Source organism: Drosophila suzukii, chromosome 3 (genome assembly GCF_043229965.1).
Source record: "Drosophila suzukii chromosome 3, CBGP_Dsuzu_IsoJpt1.0, whole genome shotgun sequence".
Taxonomy (NCBI): domain Eukaryota; kingdom Metazoa; phylum Arthropoda; class Insecta; order Diptera; family Drosophilidae; genus Drosophila; species Drosophila suzukii.
In genome coordinates, this window is record NC_092082.1 from 771,951 (window position 1) to 798,862 (window position 26,912).

Below are 26,912 nucleotides of genomic sequence, written 5' to 3' on the forward strand. Positions count from 1 at the left end.
TAATGGTGTTACATCGGAAAAACCTAATTAAAAGACGGCATATATAATCTAAACCGTTCCACAAATTTCCTTTCCTCATCAATTTTAATGCCTACAAATAAGTACAAGTATCAATTAAGTACAATGAAGGAATTTGATAGGTTAAAGGGTTATATGGATATAGGGTTGTTACCACATGTAAAACGATCTTAAAACATAGGATAATGTGTATCACAAAAATATATTATTTACTAACACAAGTATATAGGTAAAACCTTTCATAAGCTCTATAATCTACACATCAGTATTCATATTATACCCATTTGATCCAATTACCGATTTTTAGTGTCAGTGGCACTCGCTTTCCCTATTTTTCTGTCAGTGTAATGATGCATAATGCTGCTGTTGAGATTCTTCGTGTTGCTGTTGTTGGCCGATGATGTTGCCGTAGTTGCTTTTGCTGTTGCTGCTACTTTGGCAATATGTTTTTGTACTTCCCCCGCCGTTCTTGACTTTGGTTTTGGACTGCCTGGTTTTGGTTTTGGGCGGCCTCCCAGTAGAAGGAGGTTGATGATGATGGGAGCAGGGAGTTCAGATGGGGGAACTGCAGGGGCACGTTGAGGCTTGCAGACCCAGGCCCATAATGAAAGTCGTCTCCATCGTCGTCTGCATCTCCGTCCGTCGACATCGTCGGCGGTTTGATCAAATGAATGAATATTATCATCGATGCCTCTTGAATGTTGAACGAGCTGACTTGATGACCGTGCACCGGAGCGAGGCTCGTAAAGAATTCTTTTTTGTTGTTCTCGCAGTCTTCTCCTCTGTTGTTGTATTGTTGCACCCAGTAAAGGTGTGTGTGTGTGTACGTGGTGTGGTGTAAGTTGTTTGATCTAATTGGTTCATCGAACCAAGTCTCCCAGAGCCTCGAACTGGCCTGCCATCTCCGGATCCCCAGGATTATGATGTTGAAGCACCTTTTCGCCTTGCCAATTTCGTGGACAATCATAGTCCAGGCCTTAAGAAACCCAGAGTAACCACCAGATCTGAAATGAGGAGGGGGGTAAGCACTCGAATAAAATAGGAACAGCTTAGCCCTCAAATTCCTCCTAATTCATGTGTCATACGAAATACTTAGTAGCCGCTTTTCCTTATTTAATTTACTTTATTATCTATTTTGGGAACTGAAAAATATATTTCATTTTTAATTTTTGGATAAATTAATTTTTTCTACGTTTTGTGAATTACTAAAGTTGGTTTGTAAGTATATACCTTAGCTTTTCTTAATCCTTAATTTTTTTAAAATAATTATTTTGAGGATACAGGAACTTTATACTTTCTAACAATATTATTGTTTTTAGTAATGCCATCCTTAAAGCAAATACTTAAAGAATTGAAAAATCAATTTGCGTATTTATTCAATAATTAATTTATTTGGATTAGAGTACATCAATAAACCACATTCATTAAACACCGAAATGTATCCAACAACCCTTTCAAAACCTAAGCTTCAAGTCAGGTTCTTCTTTTACTTGCTATTAGCTTCTGCATACCTTCCGCTGATAGCCCTCTAAAAATGCATTCCCAATGCATTTCTCGAAATGCATGCCCTATTTTCTCCGAGTGAAGGGCCAGCGCATGAACAAATACAGCAGTTGGTTATTTAACAAGAGTCAAAGTCGAAATTCCAGGAATTTAGGATTGGGCTCTTCTTTACTTTCCGAGCGAGGGCACGCGGGGGGGTCATAATTAAGTGGCCCTAAATGCCGCTAAAGGAATTTCTCGCAGGCGACATTATTATCAGTGTTTCAGTGTTTCGGTACCCTCTTTTACGGAGCCAACTGATAGGCCAGAAATTTATATTCTTCTCCGCATCGGATCGCTTTGGATCGGCATCGTTTCATTATTGACTTGGCATTGATCGCTTTTCAAAGAATGGAATGTGCATGTTGGACAAACGAGGGACAATGGCTATGGCCCGTTGTCGGATTTATGTATGTGATTCCATTCCATTCGACTCGATTTGATTCGTTTCGACTCGCCTCGACTCGCAGCAAGTGCATCTGCATCTGCATCTCGGAGATTGGAGAATACTCGGTGCTACAAAGTGGCAAACAGGTTGGGGCACAATTGCACAATCTTCTAGAGCTTCTGTGCGATTGGTCGGTGGTTCGTCATCGGCAACGGCACAGAAATTCCAATCACATGAGTTCATATTGGAGTACTGAGTACTGAGTGCGAGTACCAGCAGTTGTACTTGTTCTCGGCGTGTTCGGTGTTCGGTGTTCAGTTGTTCGGTTTTAGGTTCTCAGGCCGCCAGTCAAGTCAAACCAGTTGCCCCATGACTCAGAAGTAGCAAGATGAAGGGGTGGATGGAGGGGGAGTTGCCACTAATTGCATATGCATTTTGCATAATCTCGTAGTAATTACAATAGTTCGATCTCGCGTTGCCATTCACAAGCTCCCCAAGTTTCTACCCGTCTCTTTTCGTTGCAGTTGCACTCGTTCATTCATAAAACTTGCCGCAGTTGCAGTCGCAGTCGCAGTTGCCGTCGCTGCCTCTGCCTCCGCCGACGCAGACGCCGGCTGATCGGATCTGGTCTGGCTTATAGCATAGTACTCATATTATATGCAGCCGACTCTGCACGCTGCACCGCCGACACTCCGCCGCGCATTTCATCACCCTGCTCTGAGTTCTTACTCGGAATACTCTTTATGAAGTGGGCATAAACCCTAGGACCATCTATTGAAGAAAGTGATCCTGGAAAAACCAAGTATGTAAGGCTCAGATTTCTTATTAAGGTAATTTATTCGGTACTCTGAAGTTCCATCAAGTCAGGAATTAGTTTGCTTTAAGGGACTCCAAAGATGTCATCTTGAATCGAAATAGTATTTATAAAATTCCCACTCTCCCTTAATCTTCAAGAAACCCTAAGAATGTATTTATCCCTATATTGGCAACCTTATGAAAAGAAAAGTTAATAAATATAGGACTTTCCTAAATAAACTTTTAAGGTTAAAAGTCCTTTAGAGACTTCAGTATTCTCTAACAGACTTACCCGAGATTATGTCCTGGTATGGTATTAATAGATATTTCTGTTGTCCTTTTGTTTATAATTAAGTTTTTAACACTGAGTGGCTTTTTAAGAAAGTGCACTCCTCTGAAACCTTGGTATAACTAAAGTCCTGACTTACCACGACCGCAAGCCCATCGGCGACATAGATCACCCAGGGTATTCCAGTGTGCGGTGCAGGGGCGCTCTTCGAGCCCTAACCATTCCATTCTTGTTTTTTGACACCACTGCACTCTGGCTCTTATCGCACATAATTCATATCTGGTTTCTCGCACTGTAGTTGTGCGTGTGTTAATGTTAATCTCCCCTGTTGTTTTTTCGGTTTCAGTTTCGGTCTTTCTGTTTTCGGGCCGTGGCCCACTGATAAACTCCAAACGGGCGGTGGAGATGGAGATGGGTGGGTATAAAAATTAAATGCCCGATGCATTTCAGCTCATTGTTGGCGCCTAATACTTATTGTACATATATTTCAATTTATTAATTTCGTATGCATAAATCTTGCGCTTTATTTATTCAATTTGAGTCTTTGTTGTCTGCTGATCGCTGGCGGTGGCCCTGGACCCACAGTCTCCGCTCGAGAAACACAATGCATCTGGCTATTGATGATGCTGATGGGCACCCGGGGGGTTAAGGGGTGCCTCATGGGGGTTAAGGGGGCTGGAGGGGCTGGGGGCTTAGGGGGCGGGGCACTATCGTTTGAGCGGCGCACATTCGATCTTTGACTTGTAAATTCTTGGAATGCAGTTAGTGGGGCATTTTAATGGAGGCTGTCGCCCGTCGAATCTCTTGGATTCGGATGCAAACGAGGTGTACGTGCAGCCCAATAGCCGCCGAATGCCAATTATTCGGGTCAAATTTGATTAAATGTCTAATCGTTGTAACTATGCGGCCAACTTGCGACACATTCAGCTCAATCAGACCACTTTTTGACTAATTAAGGCACTTGGAATGCGTCTTGGTGGCGCTTTCCATGTTTTTTGGACGCCCAAAAGCTATGATAAGAGTAAATATTCTAGAAGAAAATAATGAAATGATTAAGCAGAAGAAACACAAATAACGTATTATTATATTGACAACCACTGAAAGTTTAAATTGAAAATGGAGCTCAATTCAGTTCCAACCCTCAATTGAACTTCAGGATGTATGATAAATTTACAAGTACTTAAAGTATGTTAAATTAAATCCTTAGATACTCAAGGAAACTAAAAACTCTTCTTTTTTTTTAAAGCAAAGAAACAACAACCACTTAAAAAATCTAATGCGTATTAATTGAAAAGTAGGAAAAATAATGCGCATATTGTAAAATCACTTAAGAAGTATCTTAAAGTATTGGATGTAGTTGGGGATTATAGAGTAAATTATTGTAATTTTGGAAATATACACCATGTATCTTCTGGTTTTGAAAGAAATTCTTTGCTATACAATTTAAGGTGTGCAAGCATATTGGCATTTTGGAGATTAATAGAAAACTTTCAGGATTACCTGTTCACCAAGGAAAAATGTAATGAAATTGTATGGTTCTCAAATTTCATTGCTTTGTAGATAACATGAAGTGATTGTAGTTTAAAAGCAAACTATTGGAAATCTAAAATAATAAAAAAATGAAATCAAAGTAAATTTAATAAGAAAACATTAATAATGTTTTAATTTTCCTTTCTTCTACTGGCTTCCCTTACTGTTTATCAACAATGGCTGCTTGGGACATCTTTATTGTTGATAATATCGAGTAGTGCTTCAAGTTCATCGGCGATCGAGTATCAAACGGAAATGGGGAAAATATTATTATAGGGCTGAGTTACAAAGAAAATCGGCGCCATTCTGGACAGGCGCCATTTTGAAGGCGCCTGCCATATAGACAACATACACAATAATGCAGATATAGTGTGCATATTTACACTTCCGATTTGTGTGTAATTCGAGCAGTTTATTATGCAAATGCAATGGGCGACAAAATGGCCGGAATTTTTGGAACTGGAACTAAACACGTCCGCAGAAATTTCTACACCTGACAGCCATTTTGTTTTTCGGTCTCTTCATTGTTGTATTTTGTTTTTGTTGTTAATTTTATATATTATTTTTTTTGCTTGAGTTTCGCTCTTGGCGAGATTATTGCTAATTTCGGGTGCCTCTCTTGTGCGATTGTGGGCATTTTTGAGTGTGTTTGTGTGTGAGAGGATTGCTGTTTTTTGGGGGGTTCGGGGGATGTGGGGTGGTTGGGGTGGGTGACCACGTGATGCGCTCTCGAATAAGAATTTTGGGTGGGGGTACAGTCCTAAGAAGAAAAGGCTCCTAATCCTTCCTTAATTGGTTCAGGTATCGACTGAAGATAGTTTGTGGTCTCAACTTGGGGGCTTATTTAAAGGGTTCCGTTATTAATTAATATATATACGGCGTAGAAATTTTGCAAATATTTTTTCCCTTGCGAGAGTCTTGGCTGTTTGCTGGTGTGCGTGAGAAATGCTCCGAAAAAATAAGTGAAATACCGAGGCACAACAAAGTATCGGTGTGTGGCGTTTTTTATTTATTTTGTATTTATTTGGACTGGTATTGGATGTTGTGCACGCCCCTATGAGTTGTCGTATTACTGCTGACGACCCTTACGTCAGCAGTAGCACGTGGACTATTATTAAGGCGTTTAATTAACTCGAAGCATTTAGGATCAAATTCATAATTGGGCAGCGAAGGGGAGAGGCTATCAAGCCGAATTGCGGGCTCAGAAGAATTCTTCTCCACAGAAATGGAATCTTAACAAGTAATTTAAGGGGCCAACTTAGGTTTTTAATTTGTAATTATTTTCATTAAACAGCCATGAAGGGTGGGTGACATATGATTTGATCTGAAATTCATTTTCTAGAAGAAATTATTGCCCCCATGGCACTCACACACGCACAGAGAGAGCCCTCTCGCACCACCACCAGCACAAGAAGTAGTATCCGTATCTGTATCTGTATCTCTGTGTCGGTGAGTTGCCAACGTCGCTGTCGCTTGCTTGTGATATGAGCTTGATGTTACATATTTCATATGGCACACTGACTGGTTCTGTATCTGTATCTTCACAGTGTGCGTAACTAGCTCTCCAAGTCCCCCAGACCCCCAATCCCCGTTCCCAAGCCCCAATTCCAATCCCCAATCCCAATCCCTCGTACCCCCGAAATATTCCCCATACGCGCGCCTCTGCCACAGGAATTTGTTCTTCTTCTTTTTTGTCGGATTTCTTTTGGGCCTTTTTGTTGCTGCTTTTTGATCGTGTGCGTATGTGTGTGAATCTTTACACTGAGCGCAAAGTGGGTAAAGTTCGGCCGGCTGAGGTGCGAGTTCAAGTACAGCTTGGGCTAACTGGCAAAAAAATCGATTTTATGATTTTGGAACGGAGCGTTTTATCTAGTATCCTCTCAACAAACTTGCCTTGAGTGCAATTTAATTGATTCCAGACATATTCTAATCAACGTTACTCATTTCATCTTGAATTGCATTCAATTCCAATTTAATTGCATTTAATTAGTCCTAACATATTTATAAATCTTCTTTCTGTTGTCGTTTTCATCGCATAAGACACAGTACAACCATAAGAAACGCCTTGAATCGATTCCAGTTAGCCTTTCTCACATGCCAGCACAATTTACAATGCTGATATCAATAAAAATAAACTCGTTTTACGCTTATTAATAGTAGCATTTAATACTAATTGTTGTTTGCTTATAGTCTAAATGCTTTTGTACATGAACATGCACTATGGTCTGCTAAACGGTAGGATTAATAAACGTCAGATCTATGTAGTTTAGATATATTTAGCACTGATCTACTTCTTGTAGATCACACAATGTCAAAATACTGCTGCTATTAACCGATTAGAAACATTTTTAGAAACCCCTAAAAGAAGTGGCAATTCTTATGCTCGATTTACAATAAAGAAACCAATACAAATATTTTTATTTCTCCAATAACACAATCCCTACCGACCTATAAAAATACTTAAATTATAATGAGTTTATATTAAATGTTTTGATGTTAGGAGCAAAGAAACCCCAGTATAAGTCTTAAAGGAGTTGAATGTACGGAAAGATTTATTTAAACTAAAAGTGGGTGAGCAAATGTAACTCTGTAGTGCATGTAAATAAGTTGAGACCTTTTTGAAAAACTGTGATCCCCAATTTCCATACCATACCGTGCGAATATCCGTTATGATTGCTTTTGCAAAATCCGCCATTTTGCTTTCGATCGTTTCGTTAATGAAAATTTCTCGCTGTGCTTAGACGCCGCTCACGCACACCAATGCAATCGAACAGCTAGGCTTTTGATGGCTGCGAGAGCGGGATAGAGAGAGTATCTGGGCGAGTGTGTGTGCGAGGTTTGTTTGCTATGTTGTTCAGAACACAGAGGAGCAACAACAGCAACAACGAAAGCAGACAGAGCGGGCTAAAAAATTTTAGATTCCACCCCCCCTCCGAAGGCCCCCGATGCCGATTCCGAATCCCCCGATTGTGTGGCGTTAACCATTACATGCAAACTCACACTTACAGGCGACGCCGGCTGAGGCGTCGGCAGAGGCGGCGGCGACCGCTCGTTCATTCATACTTGTTGCTGTGTCCCAGTATCTGTGTGCCTCGTAGCTGAGTACCCGCGTCCGTGTGAACTGCCCGCTGGTGTTGGTGTGTCGTTGATTCCGCCGCAAACTAAAGTTTCGTGAGGCATTTGTTTCAGTACGTCACCGACAGCGCCAACGAAAAGAAGGAGGAGGCGGTGAGCCGGACTCAGCACTTGGGAATTATAGAGTGTGGAGTGTGCCTGTGGAGTGTGGTTGCAGAGTGTGGCTGTGGATGTGGAGTAGCGGAATAGGACTGTCGTCTGGTCACACTGTCTGGAGGGTTTTTGAGTAGAGTAACTGTAAACGTACCTGAATTCCTTTGATTTAAAGTCTTTAAAAACTCAAAGTGTTTCAAAACCAGTGTAGTGTACCCAATTATTAATTAGCTTCAAGCAACACAAAAAAAAGAAAAAAAATTTGCAACTTTTTTGCGACGCAGTTGCAAAGAAAACAAAGCAAGCCAGCCAAGAGCAACTTAAACGACGTATTTAACAAAGCACAAAAAAAAGAGAAACACAACTAGGGGAGCAACAACAAAAAACGCGACAACAACAAGAATTAAAAACAAACTCGCTCGCGACTTTTGAGCCTCGCAACTGAATAATTAAAATTAGAAGCGGAAAAGTAAATACAAAAAAAAACACTAAATACATTTCAAATAAAGAACCCGAAAAGGCATACATATGTATGTATTTGGAAAGAACAAAAAATGGCGCACAAAGAAACTGTGAACTTATACAATCAAAAAAATTTTATTTGATTGCATGTACATATATATGAACTTTGTACCAGTGACAACGAGACTACGACCGCTGATGATGATTAAGGCGATGGCAATGATGATGAATGAAATTGTGCCCTAGACTGCTCGATGTACGAATACATCAATGAACGTCAGCCCTAGAAGATCCCGAGATATAGGAGAAATCAAAACAAACACCCCATAAAAGAGGTGTGGGCCTTATAGACCGTCGAGAGGTGATAAGCCCTCTATAAACACACTCTTTTGGCGGCGTGCATTGAACTAATTTGTCGCTGTTGCTCTTGCTGTTTTTTCTACGCGACTAGTTTTCCTCGTTTCTTTTGCCTTTTTATAATACCCTCTGTGTATTTATTTAAAGCGCAAATGTTTTAGATACGACATATAGCCAGGGACGGCGGAGGGGGCAAGGGGGCTACGAGGGGGCGGGGACCAGACCAGAGCTAGCCAGTCAGACCGCTGTCGACAAATAAAACAACAAAGTAAACTACAGAAACAACTAAAAGGCAAACTTGCCTATCTGCCCAGCCTTGTTGTTGTTGTTGTTGTAGTTGTTGTAGCTGTTGGTGTTGTTGTTGTTTTTATATTTCAGTGCGTATGCTCAGCATTTAACTAAACTGGCACACACGCACACCAACACCAGCGAATGGAAAACGAAAAAAATTAAAAAACACACCAACAGAGCTACACCAACACACCAAGACTCAACAAGACTCAACCACACTAAAAAACACTCTCCAACACACACCAACAGGCACACCAACACCAACACCATCACCATCGCCATCTCACTCAGTTGTCAGGGCTGGCAGTCTAGTGCTTATATAATCACCGTCTAATGGCCTTTGTTTGTAAGTATTGAATGCAATTTGTTTAAAAATGTTTTATTTCATTATTACGTGTGGGAAAATGTGCAGTGCACGCGTGTGAGTGTGCGTGAGTGAGTGCAGCACGAACAGCTGTTTGCCATAACACAAAACAGCTGTTCCACTGCAAGTCCTCAAAAAAAATGAAGAATGAAAAACAAGAAGAGCGACTGCGACGCCGGCGGCGCAGCCATGTGTCCTGAAAGCCTTCATTTCGTGAGACTTTTTTGCGCACCACAAAATATCAAGTATACGCAACCGAAAATTCTCTTTCCGTTAGCTTGCTCTCTTCACGCAGCGTTGCCAGACTGGCATTTACTGTTATTCGGGGGAATTCATTTACAGGCAAACTTCGCTAAAGCCTACATCCTTAAATATCTTGCAAAGCAACCACAATTTATTAATTCAAAAATGCAATTTTTAATTTAAAAAAATAAGTAAGAAGTAAGACATTTTATTTTATGCACCATTTTGTAATTTTAGCTCCATTTTTGAAAAACTTTTAGGTCTTAAAGCATATCATAAATTTTTCAAGACATTTATTGAAAATGTTTAGAAGCTTAAACATTATCGCCTTAAAAAGTATTGTATCATAATAATAGGTTGATTGTAACTTTGGCATTAAAAAACTACTGCAACCCAGTTACCGCAGATCTAGCGCTTTTAAATGAATTTACCTAATTCAATAATTGATCATTATAACGAGTATTATTAATATTTTTTGTGTGCTTCGGGTAATTTGAAACCCATTAGGGTTGCCAAAGCGCCGCGGTAATTTGGTGAGCGGAAAAACTAGTGCGCAAAATAAGTTTGCAGCCCCTTTGCGTATTGTCCATGCCGTATAGTACACAATAAATAACCAAGGCGCAATATGCGCAGCTTCAATACAGAGCCGACAGATACAGATACAGATGGGCACACATGAAATAGTTTTTCGGAAGGGGTTTTTCGGGGCTTCTCGAGATTTCGTGGGGCCGGGGGTGTACCCATGCCCATACCCATACCCATACCCAGTTCTGAATGGTTTTTAGTTGTTATTGTTATTGCTGTACTTGGAGGCGCCTTTTTCGAGCCTCAAGTTCGCATCGACGGAATCAACTGAACTGAACTGAACTGACAAACGGGTCGCCATGTGTATCTGTGTTTATAGTTATTGTTGTGTTGAAGTTTTTTCTTTTTTGTAGTTTCTGTCTTTCTATTAAATTTAAATGCGCAATTAAGATTGGCACAGCCCGTGGCAGGGCAACAACAACAACAACAGCGGTAACAAGATCAAAGTATTCACAAAATTTAACCAGTTTGAGTGTTACGCATTTATCATTCATTCGTCGCTGAATCTGATCCCAATCGCATAACCCAAATCCGCGAACAACCGATCTTTGCTGCAGATTAAAAAACACGAGGCAAGAATTAAAATATTTAAGTTTTCAGGGTGTAAAATTAAGTTAAACGCTCAGCCACATGCTCCATATTCCCATATTCGTGATTGATCGATTCGGTTTGACACGAATATTTCGTTTCGTTTGTGGGAACCAAACCATAATGGCGGAGAAATTAAGGGTTTAACTACAAATTGGTTGGGCAGGAATGGTTAGCCAAGCCTCCAATTAGCAAGTTACTTTCACTTCAAAAATAAAATACAAATGTAAATGACAAGACTTTTAGTAAGAAAATTATATTAAATTTAAAGTGGGTTGCTCAAAAGAATAAATAAATTTTCTTTTTTAATATGTTTTTAAGTATTAGATATATTTGTCGATTTATTAGATTTTTCGTTTGTTATTTTTATTTGAAGACTTTAAAATATCAAGTATCCGCTACCTAAAACCAACATTTTTTTAATACACTTTTTTAGAACTGTTTTTTTCATAAATTTAATTTTAAAAATGATTTTAAAATACAAGCTATGCAAAAATCTCATAAAAATAAAGTTGGGAAATATTAAGTATACGCCTGGTAACCAAAAAGAACGATTCCGACTGTTTAACTCCTTGATAAAAAGTATTTTAGAGACACCCTATATCTCAGATGCTTTATGACATTTTATGGCTTTTAATTGACCAGACGCTGTCGCACATGTCCGACGATAATGATCCGTTTAGTTATTTTCGTATAGACAACCATTTATTTATAAATGCCGCGACGGATCTTTCCTTTTTGCCAGCTATATTCCGTATGGCCATTCGGCTGTATAACTGTGCCACAGTGTCTGCCATAATTAGGCGCACAGTTGGCGCAATTAAGGCGCTGGCCAAAGTCTTTTACAATCGAACGTCATCGAGCGGCATAAATAATCGCAATCTAAATACGCGGCCAAACAAATATTAACAAGACCTGAGATCTGAGATCTGAGAGGAAATCGCGGCAGTGGCTGGAAATCGTTTAGTTTTCTTCTCGCTTCTTTTTTTGTTTGGCTCTGACGTAAAATGGCCCGAGCCAATTTCGATTTCATTCAGCTCTCGATGACGTACACATTGGCCTCCCACCGCCCAGCGCCCACCTCCCACCGCCCCTTTACATTGCCGCAGCAGACAACCTTGTAAAGTTTTTGTGCGTCATTTGGCTGTTGATTTTTTTCAGCTGCGATTTCCACGGCTCTTTCCCTTCTGGGCAGTAGTTGTTTTGCAATTTTATCGCCGCCGCATCTCCAATAATAATATCAACTCGTAAAAGACCAGGCCCTGCACAGTTACACAGATATATGGATATATAGTCCCGGTCTGTGCGTCATAGTTCTCTGTAAGTTTTGGCGATTTCCATACTTCCATACTTATTCACGGACTATATATACGCTCCTAATCGGTCGGTCGTTGATCGCCGCGGCCCTTCAGATGCACTCATCGAGTGTTTCCCGAAAGTGACTAAGTAGAACCGCTTTATCGGCCTTGTTTCTGGCGTTATTTGCATATGGATACGGAGCTGGTCATCGGCGGTGGTTCATAGGTCGTCCGTGACTTAATCTGCAAATGTGCAAATCCTACTTCCCATTCGGGGAACTATCAAAAACGGCGCCTTCCTCTAATCTGAATAAACGCGAAGGGACGTCAGAGTTCTGGAGAATTCTTCGGTGACTAAACGCAATTAGCAAACTGTATAGTGAGTTGCGCCGAGTCTTGAAATTCTTTTTAGTCAGACTCTTTTGGTATACAGATATTTAAATTTCTTACATCATTTTCTGGGTTCTTTAAAGCATTGAAATTGTATCGCTAAAACAGTTATTTATAATGGTCCAGTCAATATCTGAAGCCTATCTTCAAGATATTATAATGCAAGGCAAGCCCGATTATTTTATTAAAAAGGAGATACAGGTCTCCCGATTTAAGTGGAACCTTAGAGCACCGCCCTTCTAGGACAATTCAGGCAAATAAGCGCGGTTCAAGTGGCTGAGCACTGAGGACTGTGTATCCGATCCGACTATATCTCCACACACATTCACACCCGACCATGTGCCATATCAAATCCCATATAATCCGGACAAGTAGCTGGAATCAAGCGGGCATTCAGCGACTTATTTAGACACTCGCATTTGGACTTGAATGAGTTAGTTGTGTTCGTTGTTGCTCGGTTTACTTCCGTTACTACTATAATGGGCACACGAGCGTGTGTGAGTGGGTGTGCGAGAGTGTGGGTGCATGTGTGTATTATGTTTTTGTCGCTGCCTGCGATTTTCATTCATTAAATGCGAGCGCAGCACACACACATGCGCCGATTGCGATGGCACGCACACACGAATGCGATTCATTCATAAATTCGTGCAGCAGCAGCAGCAGCAACAACGACCGCCCCCTCACCACGCCCCCGCCTCCTTCTTCTCCCACGCCTCTGTTTCGGCCTCTGCCACTGCCGCTGCCGCTGCCTCTGCCTGCGTCGAAGTCGGCGTCTCGTGTCATCACTCCAACAACAACAAAAACAACAGCAACCTCAAATGCGTTCATGCTGCCGATGCACTGAAAAAAGTGCACACAAATTATGAAATACACATTGAAATACTTTGAGAACTTAAATATAATATTTTATTAAGATGAATATGGGGGGAACAGTAAAGATTTCATTTAAAACCACCAAAGTATTGAAAAGATTAGTGATTTATTTGAATATTTGTTATCATTAAACATAAACTACGTTTATTTGATCCAATATTGGCTATATAATTAAGGCTGACCTTGCTTTTTAAAAAATGTAGCCTACTTAGCAGCAAAACCGTAAGATTTAAAAATAGCTTAAGTCAAAAACGATTACAAAATTATAAAATTTGTAGTCAAAATCAGAGGCAGTTTAGTTTAACTACTAAACATAAAACCAATTCCTAAAGATTTTGCAGCCACGACTTTCAACTTCCAATCGAATCTACCCCACTCGAAAATATTTCTTGCCGTGTTCTTGGTTTATCTCTGGCAAACATCGCACCGTGGTTCCCGCTTCCAGTCTCCATTTCCATTTCCACAATTTCCCCATTTCCCCCCACCTATCCCGACGGCTTGCTTCGCTGCATTTTATAGATTCGTTCTAAATTTCAATGAAATTTCATTGAGCACGCATAGCACAGCAACAACAAGAACAGGAACAACAACACCATCAACAATAACTGATAAGTTCGGAACGGATCCGTATCTCTATCGTTTGTCGTTGTTTGTTATGGGGTCAGCCATTCAATACGATCGGCGATCTGGGGGATCGGGGATTGGGATGGGGATGGGGAACTGTCACAATCGCCCTGAACATAACAGAGAATCTTCCCCATCCAAATCCCCTTTATGTGCTGATTTCGTTATTTACAATTCACGATTGAGCTCAAAATTATGGTAATAAAATAATAAAAACTCGATTATACTTACTTCCGGTAGGCGACTACACCACTTAACCCAAAATAAATAAATATGTCTATAATTAAAAGTGAAATATAAGCACTATAAATGAAAATGAGTTTTGTGAACTTAATAATAAAAGTATCAAAGTGATAAAATAGCAACGATTATAGAATTCCTATCATTCACGGCATACCTTATTACCTTGCCTTTACCTTTTAATATTACCTAGTAAACTTTAAAAATGGATTTGATTTATTCCTATTGCCCACTACTATTTTGGCTACAACTGTGATTATATACCTCGTTCAATTATGAATGAATGAAGTTCACACACATTCGCACTAGTTTACCCACACATGACACCACCCACACACACAACCTCGTATTTGGTTCCTCAGTTTGGTTTTGGTCACATTATTTCCGGCCTGGCGGCTTTTGGCTGGGTTTTATTTATAGCTGGGGCGTTCGGAACTTCTTCTTCATCAGCAGCCGAGTCTTCTGCCTACTTACGGCTCTTCACCGGCTGCTTCCTCTGTTCGTTCTCCGATTTGTGCACTGTAAAAAATAAATATGTGTTACATATACTAGTTACAGGCAGCAATATGCCAAAATAAATGTTCAAAAACCATATATTTGGAAACCAAGAAAAACTTTTATCAAAATGTAACACTGCTTTTCTCTCTGTGTGCTTGTATGTTGGCCACTCCAAAAATGCAGTTGGCAGCACTTCCTCATTTGGACGCACCGGAAGTGAGCGGAAATGCTCGCACACTCGCATTAGTCACTTTTGTTTTCACTTCTTCGGGCCCCCGCTATATGGTATCCCCATCCCCCAGGCCTGTGTGCACACACTATGTATCCCCACTGTGGCTTCCGTTGATAAAACCCAGTCCGTTCCGATTCCGATCCTCCTGTCCCGCTTCCACTGGCGGCTATTTATGGCGAAAGTGTTTGGTGGAGTTTGTTTTTGTTGGGCCCCGAGTTCAATAGTGCTTTGAACTTTAGCTGTATGGCTGCCCCATCTCTTTCGCACTCTCTCCTGCCGTCTCTTTCGTTCTGTGTCTGTGTCTGTCTGACGTTTTCTGGCTGGGAATGCATCGAAAATAGAGCGGCAAATTGTCTGGCTGCCTTTGCTTTGCTTTGGCTTTAGCTTTGGCGAAAAAGGGCGAATGAATGGGTCTCAGAAAGAGTGGCGATTGTGGGAGGGGCACTACTTCCGCCGCGAGGCTTACGCAAAAAGACGTTAAATTTATGAATATGAATGAGCCTCCTCCACTCGCAGTCGCAGTCGCAGTGGCGGTCCCCCAAACGATCCCCAGTCCCCCCACGCTGCGTTTTACATGGGGCATGGAGACACCGAAACTGGGCCAAATGTCATTAATACATCAGATCCGGACATGCAAGCGGGAAGCAAATCATGCGTTGACAGCGGGGGCCACGCGAATAGGGGCGGGAAGGGGCACCTCGGAGTACGCATTGCCCCGGGCGACGCCCACATTTGGAGCAGATTCCAAACTCCAACGACGACTGCGACTCCTACTTGGCCACATGCACATCCACGTCCACATCCACATCCACATTTACAGCCACAGCCACAGCCACAGCCACATCCACATCCGATTGCAGCCAGTTTGTTAGCCGTGGAATGTGCTATTATTATGCCAACCAGAGAAGAGAGAGCTCTTGGTCCGTCTGCATCCGCCTTATGTGGAATGCCATCAAATAGGGTATTCGCCGTTCGCGCTTGAAAGAAAGAGGACACCCCTTTCGTTCCTAGAGAGTTCACCTGGATTTTAGTAGATCCTAAGTGTAGAAATTCCTAATATCCACTGACCCCTGGATTCCTGGAGAGATACATCTTTAAGCTTTTTAGCTCACCTTTATTATAAACTGATAGTTAGAAATCCTTGTATATCTGGGCTCATAGGGAAAAGGCTTGAATGTTAATCTTTTTAATATTATTACTATTATTAATAGATGTAAAGAACCCCACGTAAAACAAACGATAACCTAAAGCTTTAATAGATCAGAAGCAGATTAATTGCAGATTGTAATATTATAATACACATTTTGAATATCAGATCAATTATAAGATCACTTATTTCTCGCCGTGTAAGAGCAGAAGTCCGGTGCTTTTGAAGCTGTCGGCGGTGGGTTGTAGGCACAGACAGACATAGATAAAGATACTCTGATACAGATACAGATACCGATGCAACTGAAACTGTGGCTGCAGAAAGGCAGGCGGTGGCCAGTGCATCCAACTGGAATTTGGGTCGGGGTGGCGTGGATGTGGATGTGGATGCAAGATGCAAGCGGCAAGACGCTCGACTGCGCTTTCTTCCATTTCCACTACCATTTCCATATCCACTCCTGCCCCGGTTCCTGCGCCTCCCCCTCTCTTCCAATTCAAATTCCATCCCCTTGCCCCTCATCACTATCATCGGGTTCATTCATGAGGGAAATGGAAATGGGAGGCGAAATGGGGACTGGTGGGTGGGGCGGCGTCCGTCGGGCGGTTCGTTAGCCAATTGTTGTCACTGCCGCCGCTGTTTTCCTCTTCTTTTTTGCCTTCCAATTGTGCGACTTTGTGGCGCTGCCCAACACTTGTATGCTAACGCAACATGGACAGCCTTCGTTTTCCCCAGCACAGTGGGGCGAAAGCGATTGGTAGTGGTTTAAACATCTGGGAGGGTTAAACTGAAGTTCTTTAAAAAAAAAAACTTTATTCACGTATGACAAGTTACGAAAACATAACAATAGTTTGCTTAAAATGTTAATATTAATTTAAAATGTCAATTAAAAAATTGTCTTTATATTTAACTCAAAAAATTGTATTGGAATCATTATTGAATCCGTTTTTTAAAATCTTTATCATCAGATTAAACTAAACCGAAATACATAATAGGTTCTTATCCTATATGCTTTTCATAAATTTAACCAAACAAATCTTAGACCCCAGTCTTGACCCGACCCCACCCACTGTGCCTCCTCTGTGCAATTGCAATTGCAGTTGCAGTTGATGGCCCTCGAGTGTGCGTGTGCCCATTTGCAGCGGCGTCAGCGTCAGCGGCTTATCTCCAACCTGGCGGCCACTGCACCACCGACTGCACCGCCGTGCAAATGCAACTGCAACTGCAAATGCAACTGACGAGCCACTGTTAATTTTGCCAAGTTTTTTCGCTGCCCAGTTTTTGCTGCTGTGCAAGTCTCTCATGCATAAAATTGTACACGACATAATTTTTCATGAAATGGCTGGGATCCTCCCGGTGCGGCGTCGTCGTCGACGTCTTTTTTCGACGTCTAACCAACCCGAGTCCGAGTGGTACTAGCACTATATAGCCACATAGCCCCCGGCTATATCCACATCCACATCCATCCCGTTTGCCGTTGTTTTGGGCAGGTTCGGTGCACTTTTTGCCGGCTGACCGCGCTCACTCGAGTAGAAATTATGTGCAATTTGTCTAGCCAGGGGTCTGGTCTCTAGTCTCTGGTCTACAGCTCGATTCCGATTCCACTTCATTCCGCCTCCTACTAGTGCACTCAAAAAAAACAGGCTATCAATGCTGCTAAAGAATATATCTAACTTTTTTGACAGCCGAAAAATGACTTGGGAATTATAATTCAGTGCGAGAATCATTGGGGAAGTACCAAAAAAATAGTTCTTCGAAGAGAAGGTTCACCTGTAGTAACCACACCCAAACGCACATGATTCAGAGCCGGGGATTTTTCCAGTGCAGCGCTACTTCTTAATGATCGGTGGGCTGTATGCGCATCACGTGCTCCCTATTAGATCGCGGGTATTATCATTAGGTTCGGTTCGACTTTCGACCAAACCAAAAGTAATTACACCGAAAGGGGGAATTCTTTGCCATCGAATCGGATCGGATCTACCGTACGATCGCTGACCATGCAGCTCATACCGCTCATTGGGTGAAAATAAATAAAAACAGTAATGCCAATGCCTCCACGTCATAGGTGGCTCCGGGTCTTCGGGTCTTCAAGTGGTAGCCCCCACTCCTCCTCGCGGCCAGCTGATAAGGTGTATTAATTATTTTTATGGTCTTGACGTTGCTCTGTGGTCGATGTTGTAAATAGTACAGGCAGTCGAAAGTCCAAAAGGCTTTTGATTGGGAAATCTCCGTAGCCCGTTCTTGATTTTCTTTTTGTTTTTACATTTTCTTTTCAGAAGAGAGCAACAGAAGCTACCACTTCCGCCAGAGGCCGTCTCTTTCCCCCTTTTGGCCGGTAAGTGTTAGGCATGTGACTCAAACTTAAACATTTACGTACCCTTGGTATTTTGTGGCTATGGCTACGGCTATGGCATCACATGTCATTTGTAGTTTGGCCTTTAAATGGGCCTATCGTGGGCCTTTTGATAAGCCGTAGATCGAGCGCGTGCTTTGCGTTCGGTCTGCCCTGGCCTGGTATGGGCATTTTGTCCGCTTCTTCCGAGAGGTTGACTCCACAGGTGTGTGCGGTGTACGCTTTCGAAATTCCAGAAATTCTTGCGTCAAGTAGCCGCCCCGAAAACCTTATCACTCAGACGATCGTCCGGCAACTGAGTTACTTTACCGGAGTGGGGGAGCTACGAAAGCTCGTCAATGGATTGCATTGATAGGGGACAGTCGGGTGGATTGATTGGGTAGATTGTGGGCGATTACAGATACACCTGGCGCCCGCGGAATTCAAGGAATTGCTGATCACACGAAAGGTGAAAAGGCTTAGGCTCGAGGAATCTGAATCATTTGTGGTATTAATAGAAGGACCCTTACCCTTAAAATGGGAACTTGCGGTGGGGTTTACTTTACAGAATTACATTTTTAGTGCGAAAATCAACTTTTGGGCTTATCTAGTTTACTTTATCTCAGAAATACTTTCCCGAACCCCCGATCACTTCAGGCTACTTTAGTTGCGTCTTCGTGATTTTTCCCTGGCAGTTGGGGATTGTCCCATTTGGCATTTGATATGCATGTCAGCCGGCCGATACGATACTCCCCCGCTCTTTGGACCCAATATAAATATCCCCCCAGCGATCTGCAGCCATAAATAACAAGTAAAGCCTATGGAATTTCCTATAAATAAGTTCATGACGAATATAACAAAAATTCCCTGGGCAACCTTAGCCCCGCGCCCTTCCCAAAACTTAGTTGTGTGTGTGTGTGTGTTGTAAATGACCTCGTTCACATAAAGTTCAGAAATTCCATTTACAAACTTGTAATTGAAAAAATCCACACACACGAGCGAGATTGTCTAGAGACAAAGTCAAACACGTTGGAATTTTTGTTTTTTTACCGTTCAATGACGAATTTTCCACAGTGTGTGTGTGAGTTGTTTACGAAAAACAAAAAAAACAGAACGCCACTAGCTACAAACACACAAAAAACAAAAAAATTCCAAAAGACACTTACGAAAGCCACACAACATTTTTTATTGTTCCGTAGATTACAACATATAGGAAAGAGGCAAGAAGAAGAGGCCGAAGAATTTTCGGGGGCGAGAAAGAGAGGGCGCTATGCGCTGACACCGATGTTGTGACAAAATGCAAAAGTAGCACAGATACAGATACAGATACAGATACTTTTCTCGCCGGCTTGGAAGGCGAGGACGCAGACGAGGACTGGAAGGGGCAGTTTCAGTTTGTTTGTGGAATGCCGTTTTGTAAGTTTCTTGTGCGACTTCAAACATAGTTCGGTATCGAAACTTTCTAGCACACCGACACACGGGCACGCCGCGGATCCAGCAGATACACACACACACGCGCGAAAACGACTTTCGAAAGGTATGACTTTTTTTCGAAGTCGCTGCCGCAGTCGCTGCCGACGTCGACGCAGCAGCTTAGCAGTTCTCCACTTTTTGGATAACTCAGTGGAGAAAGAGAGCGCCGCCGCTGCTCTTTCGTAGGAACGTTTCTCTTTGCCTCTCTTTGAACTTCTCAACGTTTCTCAGACAACGGTGTATGTTAAGTCGCTGCCTCTGCCGCTGCTCTGCCCTCCCTCTGCCAATGACTCCGAATTCCACGCCAAGGCGCAAAAGTTGAGCATACTCCAATTGGGCTCTGTTAATTGGTTGGCTTCAAAATGTTAAGTCGCTGCCGACGCCGCTGCCGCAGTCGGCGCCTCTGCCGCTGCCGTTGCCGCTGCTCTGCCCCCAGCGACTTCGAATTCCACAACACGAAAGATCGACGAAAGATCGCGCAAAGGAAAAGAAAATTCATTCAGAAAATTTTCGTAGTCGTGCATGGTCGTGCAGCTCTCGGCTGCTCTTCCTCTTCGCGCAGTAAAACCGAGACGAGAAAATAAATGCCAAAGTGTGAACACAGCACAGTCAATATTTAACTGGCGATTAAAAAACGAAAAACCACCTTTAACTTTAACTCAACTTGAGCAACCAAAAACGGAGCTGGAAAAGAGCAGTTCCAGTTCCAGCGAGGTTCCAAGGAGAGCAGCCACAGCCGCATTCCAGAAAGTTCAAATAACACTGGAAGGCGGGGGGAAAGTGGAAAACTAAACTCGAACTCAGTGTGCCATGTGTGTATGTGTGTGGAATGCAGAAGAAGAAGAACGATCTTCAAACTGGTTTCTGGTTTTAGACTGTTTGACGTCGGCCGATTGACATCCCAAAACGAAAAAAAACCTAACCTTCGCTGGGAACACTCGTAAGTCGGAATTCACACACAAGCACACACACACAACCCCTCGTTTATTAGCTGAAATTGGATGCTGTGTGTGTGTTATTTAGAAATTCAAATTCAAATTGAAATTTTTCAAGCGTGAGTCATGCCATGCGATTGAGCGTGGGTTTTCGAGACCAGTTTTTTCCTCGGCGATCCTAACCTTCGCTGGGATTACTGTTTACTCGATTACTGCCTAGAAAGTATTTTTGACTCTGAAATATACCAGCAAAATCTAGTATTCAGATTCGTTTTGTCCATTTCGATTCCGTTTCGTTTCGAGCCAGATCTTGCATCTCCCCTTTTTACTGACACGGTGGCTTACGTTTTTTCCTAACAGGAACAGCGGTGAGCGGCCAGAACGGGAATGGGAACAGAAACAGAAACGGGAACAGCCATAAAAGTTGCATCACTCAGCACAAACAACAAGTCAACCACCAGCATAGAATGCGGCTGCCAGACAGGCAAGACGGCACTAGTGGCGGAAAGAGAAGGAGCGACAGCAGAAGAACCGTTTTAAAGAGCTACAGAGCGAGAGGGGAGAGCGCGAGCGGGATAGCGCACACGAGCAAAGGGAAAAGGGAGCAGCACAACACTCGGAGAAATGAATGGAGGAAAGAGTATTAAAGTATGTTCTTGTAAAAATGTCCTTCAAAAGGGTGATCGTACGAGTGTGAGATACTAACTAGGAGTGTTTACAGAGTGTTTTTAAAAGATAATCAAATAGATCGTTGTTTTATTTTATAAAAAATCAAGTCGTATCTTAAAGGTGACAACCCTAGAAAAGGACAACACAGGAGAGTGATACTATTATAAGATTCATTTTACTTAAGAAATTGAGTCTCTGTAAAGATGGGTAATCCCTAATTTCGAGGTCTTGTTAGGCGAATGAAAACTAAAATATTTTTTGTAATAACAAGACATTTTGAAATGTAAGTATTGAATAATCTATTGATTTACACTAATATTTTTCTCCAGTGCGATGTTCTCTTTGCGCTCTCAGTTATCCCGTTCATTTTGCAGTTCATCGTGGAAACCGTAGTCAGCAAAAAAGAACCCTTTACTGGAATATCGATAAGCTATCGATGGGACATCGGTATGCATCCAGGCCCATCAATTTGCATTCCAAAAACGAAGGAGTTACACGGGGCAGCGAACTGAGCGTTTTTATACACATCATAAATGTCAATTAAAAATGATATTTGTATTGTCAAGTTCCGCCCGTCGGATTGCCATAAAATGTGCTATAAAAAGCTAACGGTTAATGCTACGGTCTGCTGAAGTTCGTGTGTGGCTGCAAAGAGTGGAAAAAACGAAGAGGGGAAAAAACAAAAACTATTCCCCGCTCAATAGAAAGTTTGTGTTAATAAAAAAATACCTAAAAACTTAAACACACAAAATATGTATGTCGAAATATGGCAGCAACAAAAAAGAGTGAATGAAAAAATGTTGACCTAATTTTCGGGGCCCGTTGTTGTTGTTTTTGGTCTTGTTTATTTCAGCGACGTCGACGGCGGCAGAGGCAAAAGCGGCGGCGGCGGCGGAGCATACTTTCCCACACAGCTTCCATGCCCATTCCCATATTCATTCCCCATTCCAGACTCCGATTCCGATTCCAGGCCCCATTCCCAGCAGCGTGTGATCATCGCGGGAGCAGCGCCACCGTTCCCTTCGCACGCTGCCCTCTCTTTCCCGCTGGAACGACGTCTAAATTAATGATTGTTAAATGGAGATTGTGTATTTTGTATTTGTTGTTAGGCATTCCACACACACAGACAAACACTCGCACACACGAACACATGGGAAGAAATACGGGCGCGCCTGCGCAGAAACTATTTATAAAGGTATGTAATCCCCAATTTGATAACTCTAAAGCGTTTTACTGTTCGAACCCCCCACCCCGCAGAAAAGCAAAAACTCAGCGCCACTAATTGTGTGCTATTTTTATTAAACACGAAAAGAAAGACTAAACCCTAAGATCATTTTTTCTCTCGCGGCGCGTGTGAAAATATTTAGGCTACCCAAGGTATTTTTATTCTCGCTTGTAGATCTTCCGAGTTCGTTGTTTCTCCGCTTCTTTCTCGTCTCGGCGCGTCCCTCGTTTAAAGTGTTAACTGGCAGCATATAATTTCGGTCGACTTGACATACATTTTAATTATAGTTATTAAATGTGAGCCTGGCACGTGCGTGGAAAACGCACTGAATCAGATACAGATACAGATACAGAGGTTGGTGTTTGTAAGAGCCACGACCAACAGATCAAAAGAGGAAAAACGGAAAACGAACGAAAAACGTTTGTAACTTCAATGATTTGACTACGAAACCGGTTTTCGATTTGGTTTGACTGTTTTTCATACAAGTGAGATCATTTTGAAAGCTGATTTTGTCAATGAATACCACATTCCACATTCCGATGGTCGATTTTGTTGTTTGGTGTGCCTACACAGCGATATAGCGATATCGTGTAACAAAGCTTTGATCTAATGCCGACCGATCCGAGTTTTGGGGAGAGATGCAGAGGAGATGGAGCTGGGGAGTCGAAGGTGAGTACGATGCTCTGGGAAGAGGGTCTTCACTGGAAGAAAAAACCATATCTAAAGTGTAACAAATAAAAAACAACGATCTTTGTTGATTCAATAATTGCAATATCTAATCTTAAGGATTACAATTCGAAAATGAAAATAGTCACAGAGTGATTACTAATTGGATTTATCTTAAAATAATAAGAAACCACTTCGTGATGTAAAAGACCATTATAAAATGGATGTATTTTAAAAACATTTGTAACATTCTAAGAGATACAAAGTTTGTAAATAAATTATTTTAAAAAACTGACATACTTTTACTTGGATACAAATGTGTTCGAAATTATGATATAAGCAGATGGAAAACAAATTAAACCCATTAGTCTCATTTAGGGTTATTTTAAAATCTTGTTTAAAACCTAATATTTGATAAAATGCTTCTTTTTATTATCAAAGTTATTTTCTTTACACCTTATATCCTTAAAAATTGAAACTTTTAGAGATGCATTCAAGCAATTGCCTGGATTTCGCCCAGTGTAGGAGCTGCGCCTGCGCCAGTGCTTTTGCTATATTGTCTCTATTTCTCTTTTTCGACTGTCATCCCAAGGTGAGTTGGAAGTTGGACGTGGAGCCGAGTCGAAGTCGAAGTCGGCTCGCATTGGAACCGGAGTCAATGGAGGGCGAGGAGTTGGAGCTGGGGCTCGAGGCCCGCTTGGGTAAACAGCATTCCAAGCATGCCAGCGACGACCGAATCTAAACAACTTGATGTTGGTATTTTATGCTTTGTTTGCCCATTACAAAAGCCCTTTTCAGTCGTAAACGAAGCGCTGATAAGGCTGCGGAGGCGATAAGCGATACATGTAGCTGTAGTAAGTAGGCCCGCCGGGGAGCGATCTACCTGGGCAATGAACTCCCCGTCGAAAACCCAAAAACTCCCAGCCCGCCGTTGATTTTTTCATTCATGAAACGATCGCCAAAGTGGAGCACGGTGGAAAGAGGTGGAAAGCTATGCGGCCGAAAAAGTCGTGATAAACATATTTACCAATTGATTATTTTCCAGCACAAACACGCGTTGGCTTACATAAGTAACTTAGTATATAGCCCCCGGCACATAGCCCATGGCATATAGCATATAGCATATAGCACATGCCAAGGTGCTAATCAGCATGCACACACATAAACACATTGCCACACATGCGAGAATATGCGATGGATTTGGATTTGGAATCGGAATAGGAATTGGAATAGGAATAGGAATCGGAGTGGCAATGGGCATGGGCACTCGAATTTGGGGTGACTTTCTAAATGCCCCGTGGCAGCTGCAGCTGTTTCTTCCCCACTTCCCAGTTCACAGTTCCCAGTTCCGATTTCCCAGAATTCTGTGGATATGTGCACTGCAAACTGGAGCGACGACACCCCGCATGGAGAACATTTGTAATCCGCCCTGGAATGCATTGTGTAACTAAATTTAAACGTTTTATTGGCCCAAGATGTGCCACTTTGCATGGTAATTTAGTGGGCAGTTATTTTGTTATACTCCATTAAGATCGAAGATCAAAGCTGAAAATTATACGAAAACAAGACGGAACTATTTGGTTTTTTGTCGGCTTCTCTATGTCTACTAAAGCATTGGAATCTTTCAAATCGATTTACAAGTCTGGATGATATTTTTTCCAAGGAGTTCTAGTTTAAATAATTTATTAAGTATGTAATTATGTTATAAAATATATCTTAATAGATAAATTATTGGCTTTTAGCTTCCAGAACAAGTATGTTATATAATTAATGGAACTCATAAGTAATAAAAACTTTTTAAGAACATTTCAAATGCCTTTGAGTGTGTATATTGTATGAAGCCAAGCCGAGAAATATTTATTATGGCTTATCCATCAAAATGCCTGTTAACGATCTTAATACCTCTAATAAATTCAGCTCGGCTCGAAGGAATGCTGATTCTCTGCAATAAAATACTTATAAATAGAATCGATCCAAGTGTTGTAAATGGCCAAGATACAAAAATAGTTGGCCAGGAGAAACTTCTACCGGGCTTAGCTCATCGCATTCCGATTCCTTGGCTTGAACTGTGCCGATATTGTTTAAAATGCGGCACGTATCCGAAGGAGAGTGGCCAAGAGAAAGAGAAACAGCCGAAAGCACATTCGCGAATACACTTAGAAACAGTTTGTAATTAAATAAGGAAATTTAAGCAACTTTGACTCGGTGAATTCTTCATAAAAGCTCGAAATTTGTCTGTATAAGTGTTAAAATTGGCATAAATTGTAAAAGGTTGAAATCATTTTATTTCAGAACTTAGTAAACTGATTTTGTTTTCCAAATGTGCTTTGTAAAAGTACTCCCAGTTGGGTTTGGACTTTAATATATTCAAAAACATATCTTCAGATTGTTAAACAGATTCTTTTTTGACAATTACTAGAGGGGTGTTCTAAAGTTGTTTCCCTTATATAGGGTACTTTTTGTGAGTGCACTGAAACAGATACAGATACAGTGCATGCTCAGATACAGATACAGACAGCTTGCAGACGCTAGACGGCGGTAAATGTGTCTCCGTTTCTTGAAATGAAAACATTTCACAATCCCGGATACGCATCGGAATGTGGCCGGTGGCACTGGTGGCACTAACCGGGAAAGTTTGCGGGCGGGGGTCGGGGTTTTGGCCATAAAGCTTCGCTCTGCACTCCACACAGCTACAGATACTGCTGCAGCCACAGATACAGATACATCTGGGGGCCAAGAGAAAAGAGCCGCAATTGCCGCAATAGAGAAACAGAAAAAATATAAAAAATCACCGGAGGCTCTGTTAATGCACTTTCCATTGTACTCTTTCTTGGCCAGGTGATGTGGGTTGGGCTTGGATTTGGGTTCGGTTTTGGGCTGGCCTTCGCTGGCCACGTTTTCGTGTGATTCGTTTTCCTCCACGAATTTCCCACGGAGATTATATCACCAGGCCCGCAAAGGAAACGCGCTCAGCCAGATCCTGATTTGAATGGTTCCGGAAACTTGGAGGAAATTGCCTTGAGATAGTTTTCTTTTCGAAATTGCGTTGTTTATAAGTGAAGTTGAAATATGTGTTGGGCAGGGCTTGGGAAAAAAGTGGATTTTCTCAAATCTTATTATGTCCAAAAAGGAAATATGTTTACTAAATACTTTTCAAAATATTTGGCTGCAAGGCCATACAGTTACAGCTTTTATCGCCTGCAATCAAAATTAAAAGTAATGAAAGACCCAAGTTTAATAATGAGTAATCCCAACTGAATAGGAGCAATTAAAAAGGGTGTAAAAGGAAAACAAGGACCCAGGGAAACCTTGTTAATGATCGAGCTCAGATTGTTTGGCCAGAAATAAAGAAACCCCTGTGAAAATCCTGTAAGCTGCCAGGAGGACAATGCAGATGGGGCATAAATTACAGATGGTCGGCGCTACTTGAAGTTTGTTTTCGCATCGTGTTCGATCGTGTTTTCCCTGCCAGACAATATGCAGATGTATCCTTTTGATCCAGCACCAACCACCGAGGTCCTGCCTCCTGGCTCATATTTTTCCCATTTTCGCAACAATAAACATGCCCCGAGGGCAGGCAGCCAACAGACAACTAATTAAATTTTCTATGGTACGAATGCGCTTTTGTCGCGT

At 41.8% G+C, this 26,912-nt stretch overlaps 1 protein-coding gene and 1 long non-coding RNA gene across 9 annotated transcripts; one reads left to right on the forward strand and one right to left on the reverse strand.

Moving 5' to 3' along the window:
- Positions 1-336: 336 nt before the first annotated feature.
- LOC108012784 (long non-coding RNA:CR43337) lies at positions 337-1,234 on the reverse strand. The gene is given in 5 exon segments (XM_065864941.2): positions 337-560; positions 563-602; positions 605-659; positions 661-849; positions 851-1,234. Coding segments are annotated over 5 exon segments (519 nt in total). The 5' UTR covers positions 883-1,234; the 3' UTR covers positions 337-357.
- A 6,494-nt stretch (positions 1,235-7,728) lies between these two features.
- On the forward strand, positions 7,729-23,491 carry LOC108012515 (uncharacterized). Of its 8 annotated transcripts, none has more exons than XR_011604007.1 (5): positions 7,729-7,790; positions 9,150-9,246; positions 18,259-18,314; positions 19,511-20,724; positions 21,080-23,053. It is a non-coding gene; the product is annotated as an uncharacterized lncRNA (long non-coding RNA). The 8 variants fall into 8 exon arrangements; XR_010653949.2 differs by having other exon boundaries at positions 18,256-18,314; positions 21,080-23,049; XR_010653947.2 differs by lacking the exon at positions 7,729-7,790 and having other exon boundaries at positions 9,115-9,246; positions 18,256-18,314; positions 19,511-20,600; positions 20,659-20,724; positions 21,080-23,491.
- The last annotated feature ends 3,421 nt before the right edge of the window (positions 23,492-26,912 follow it).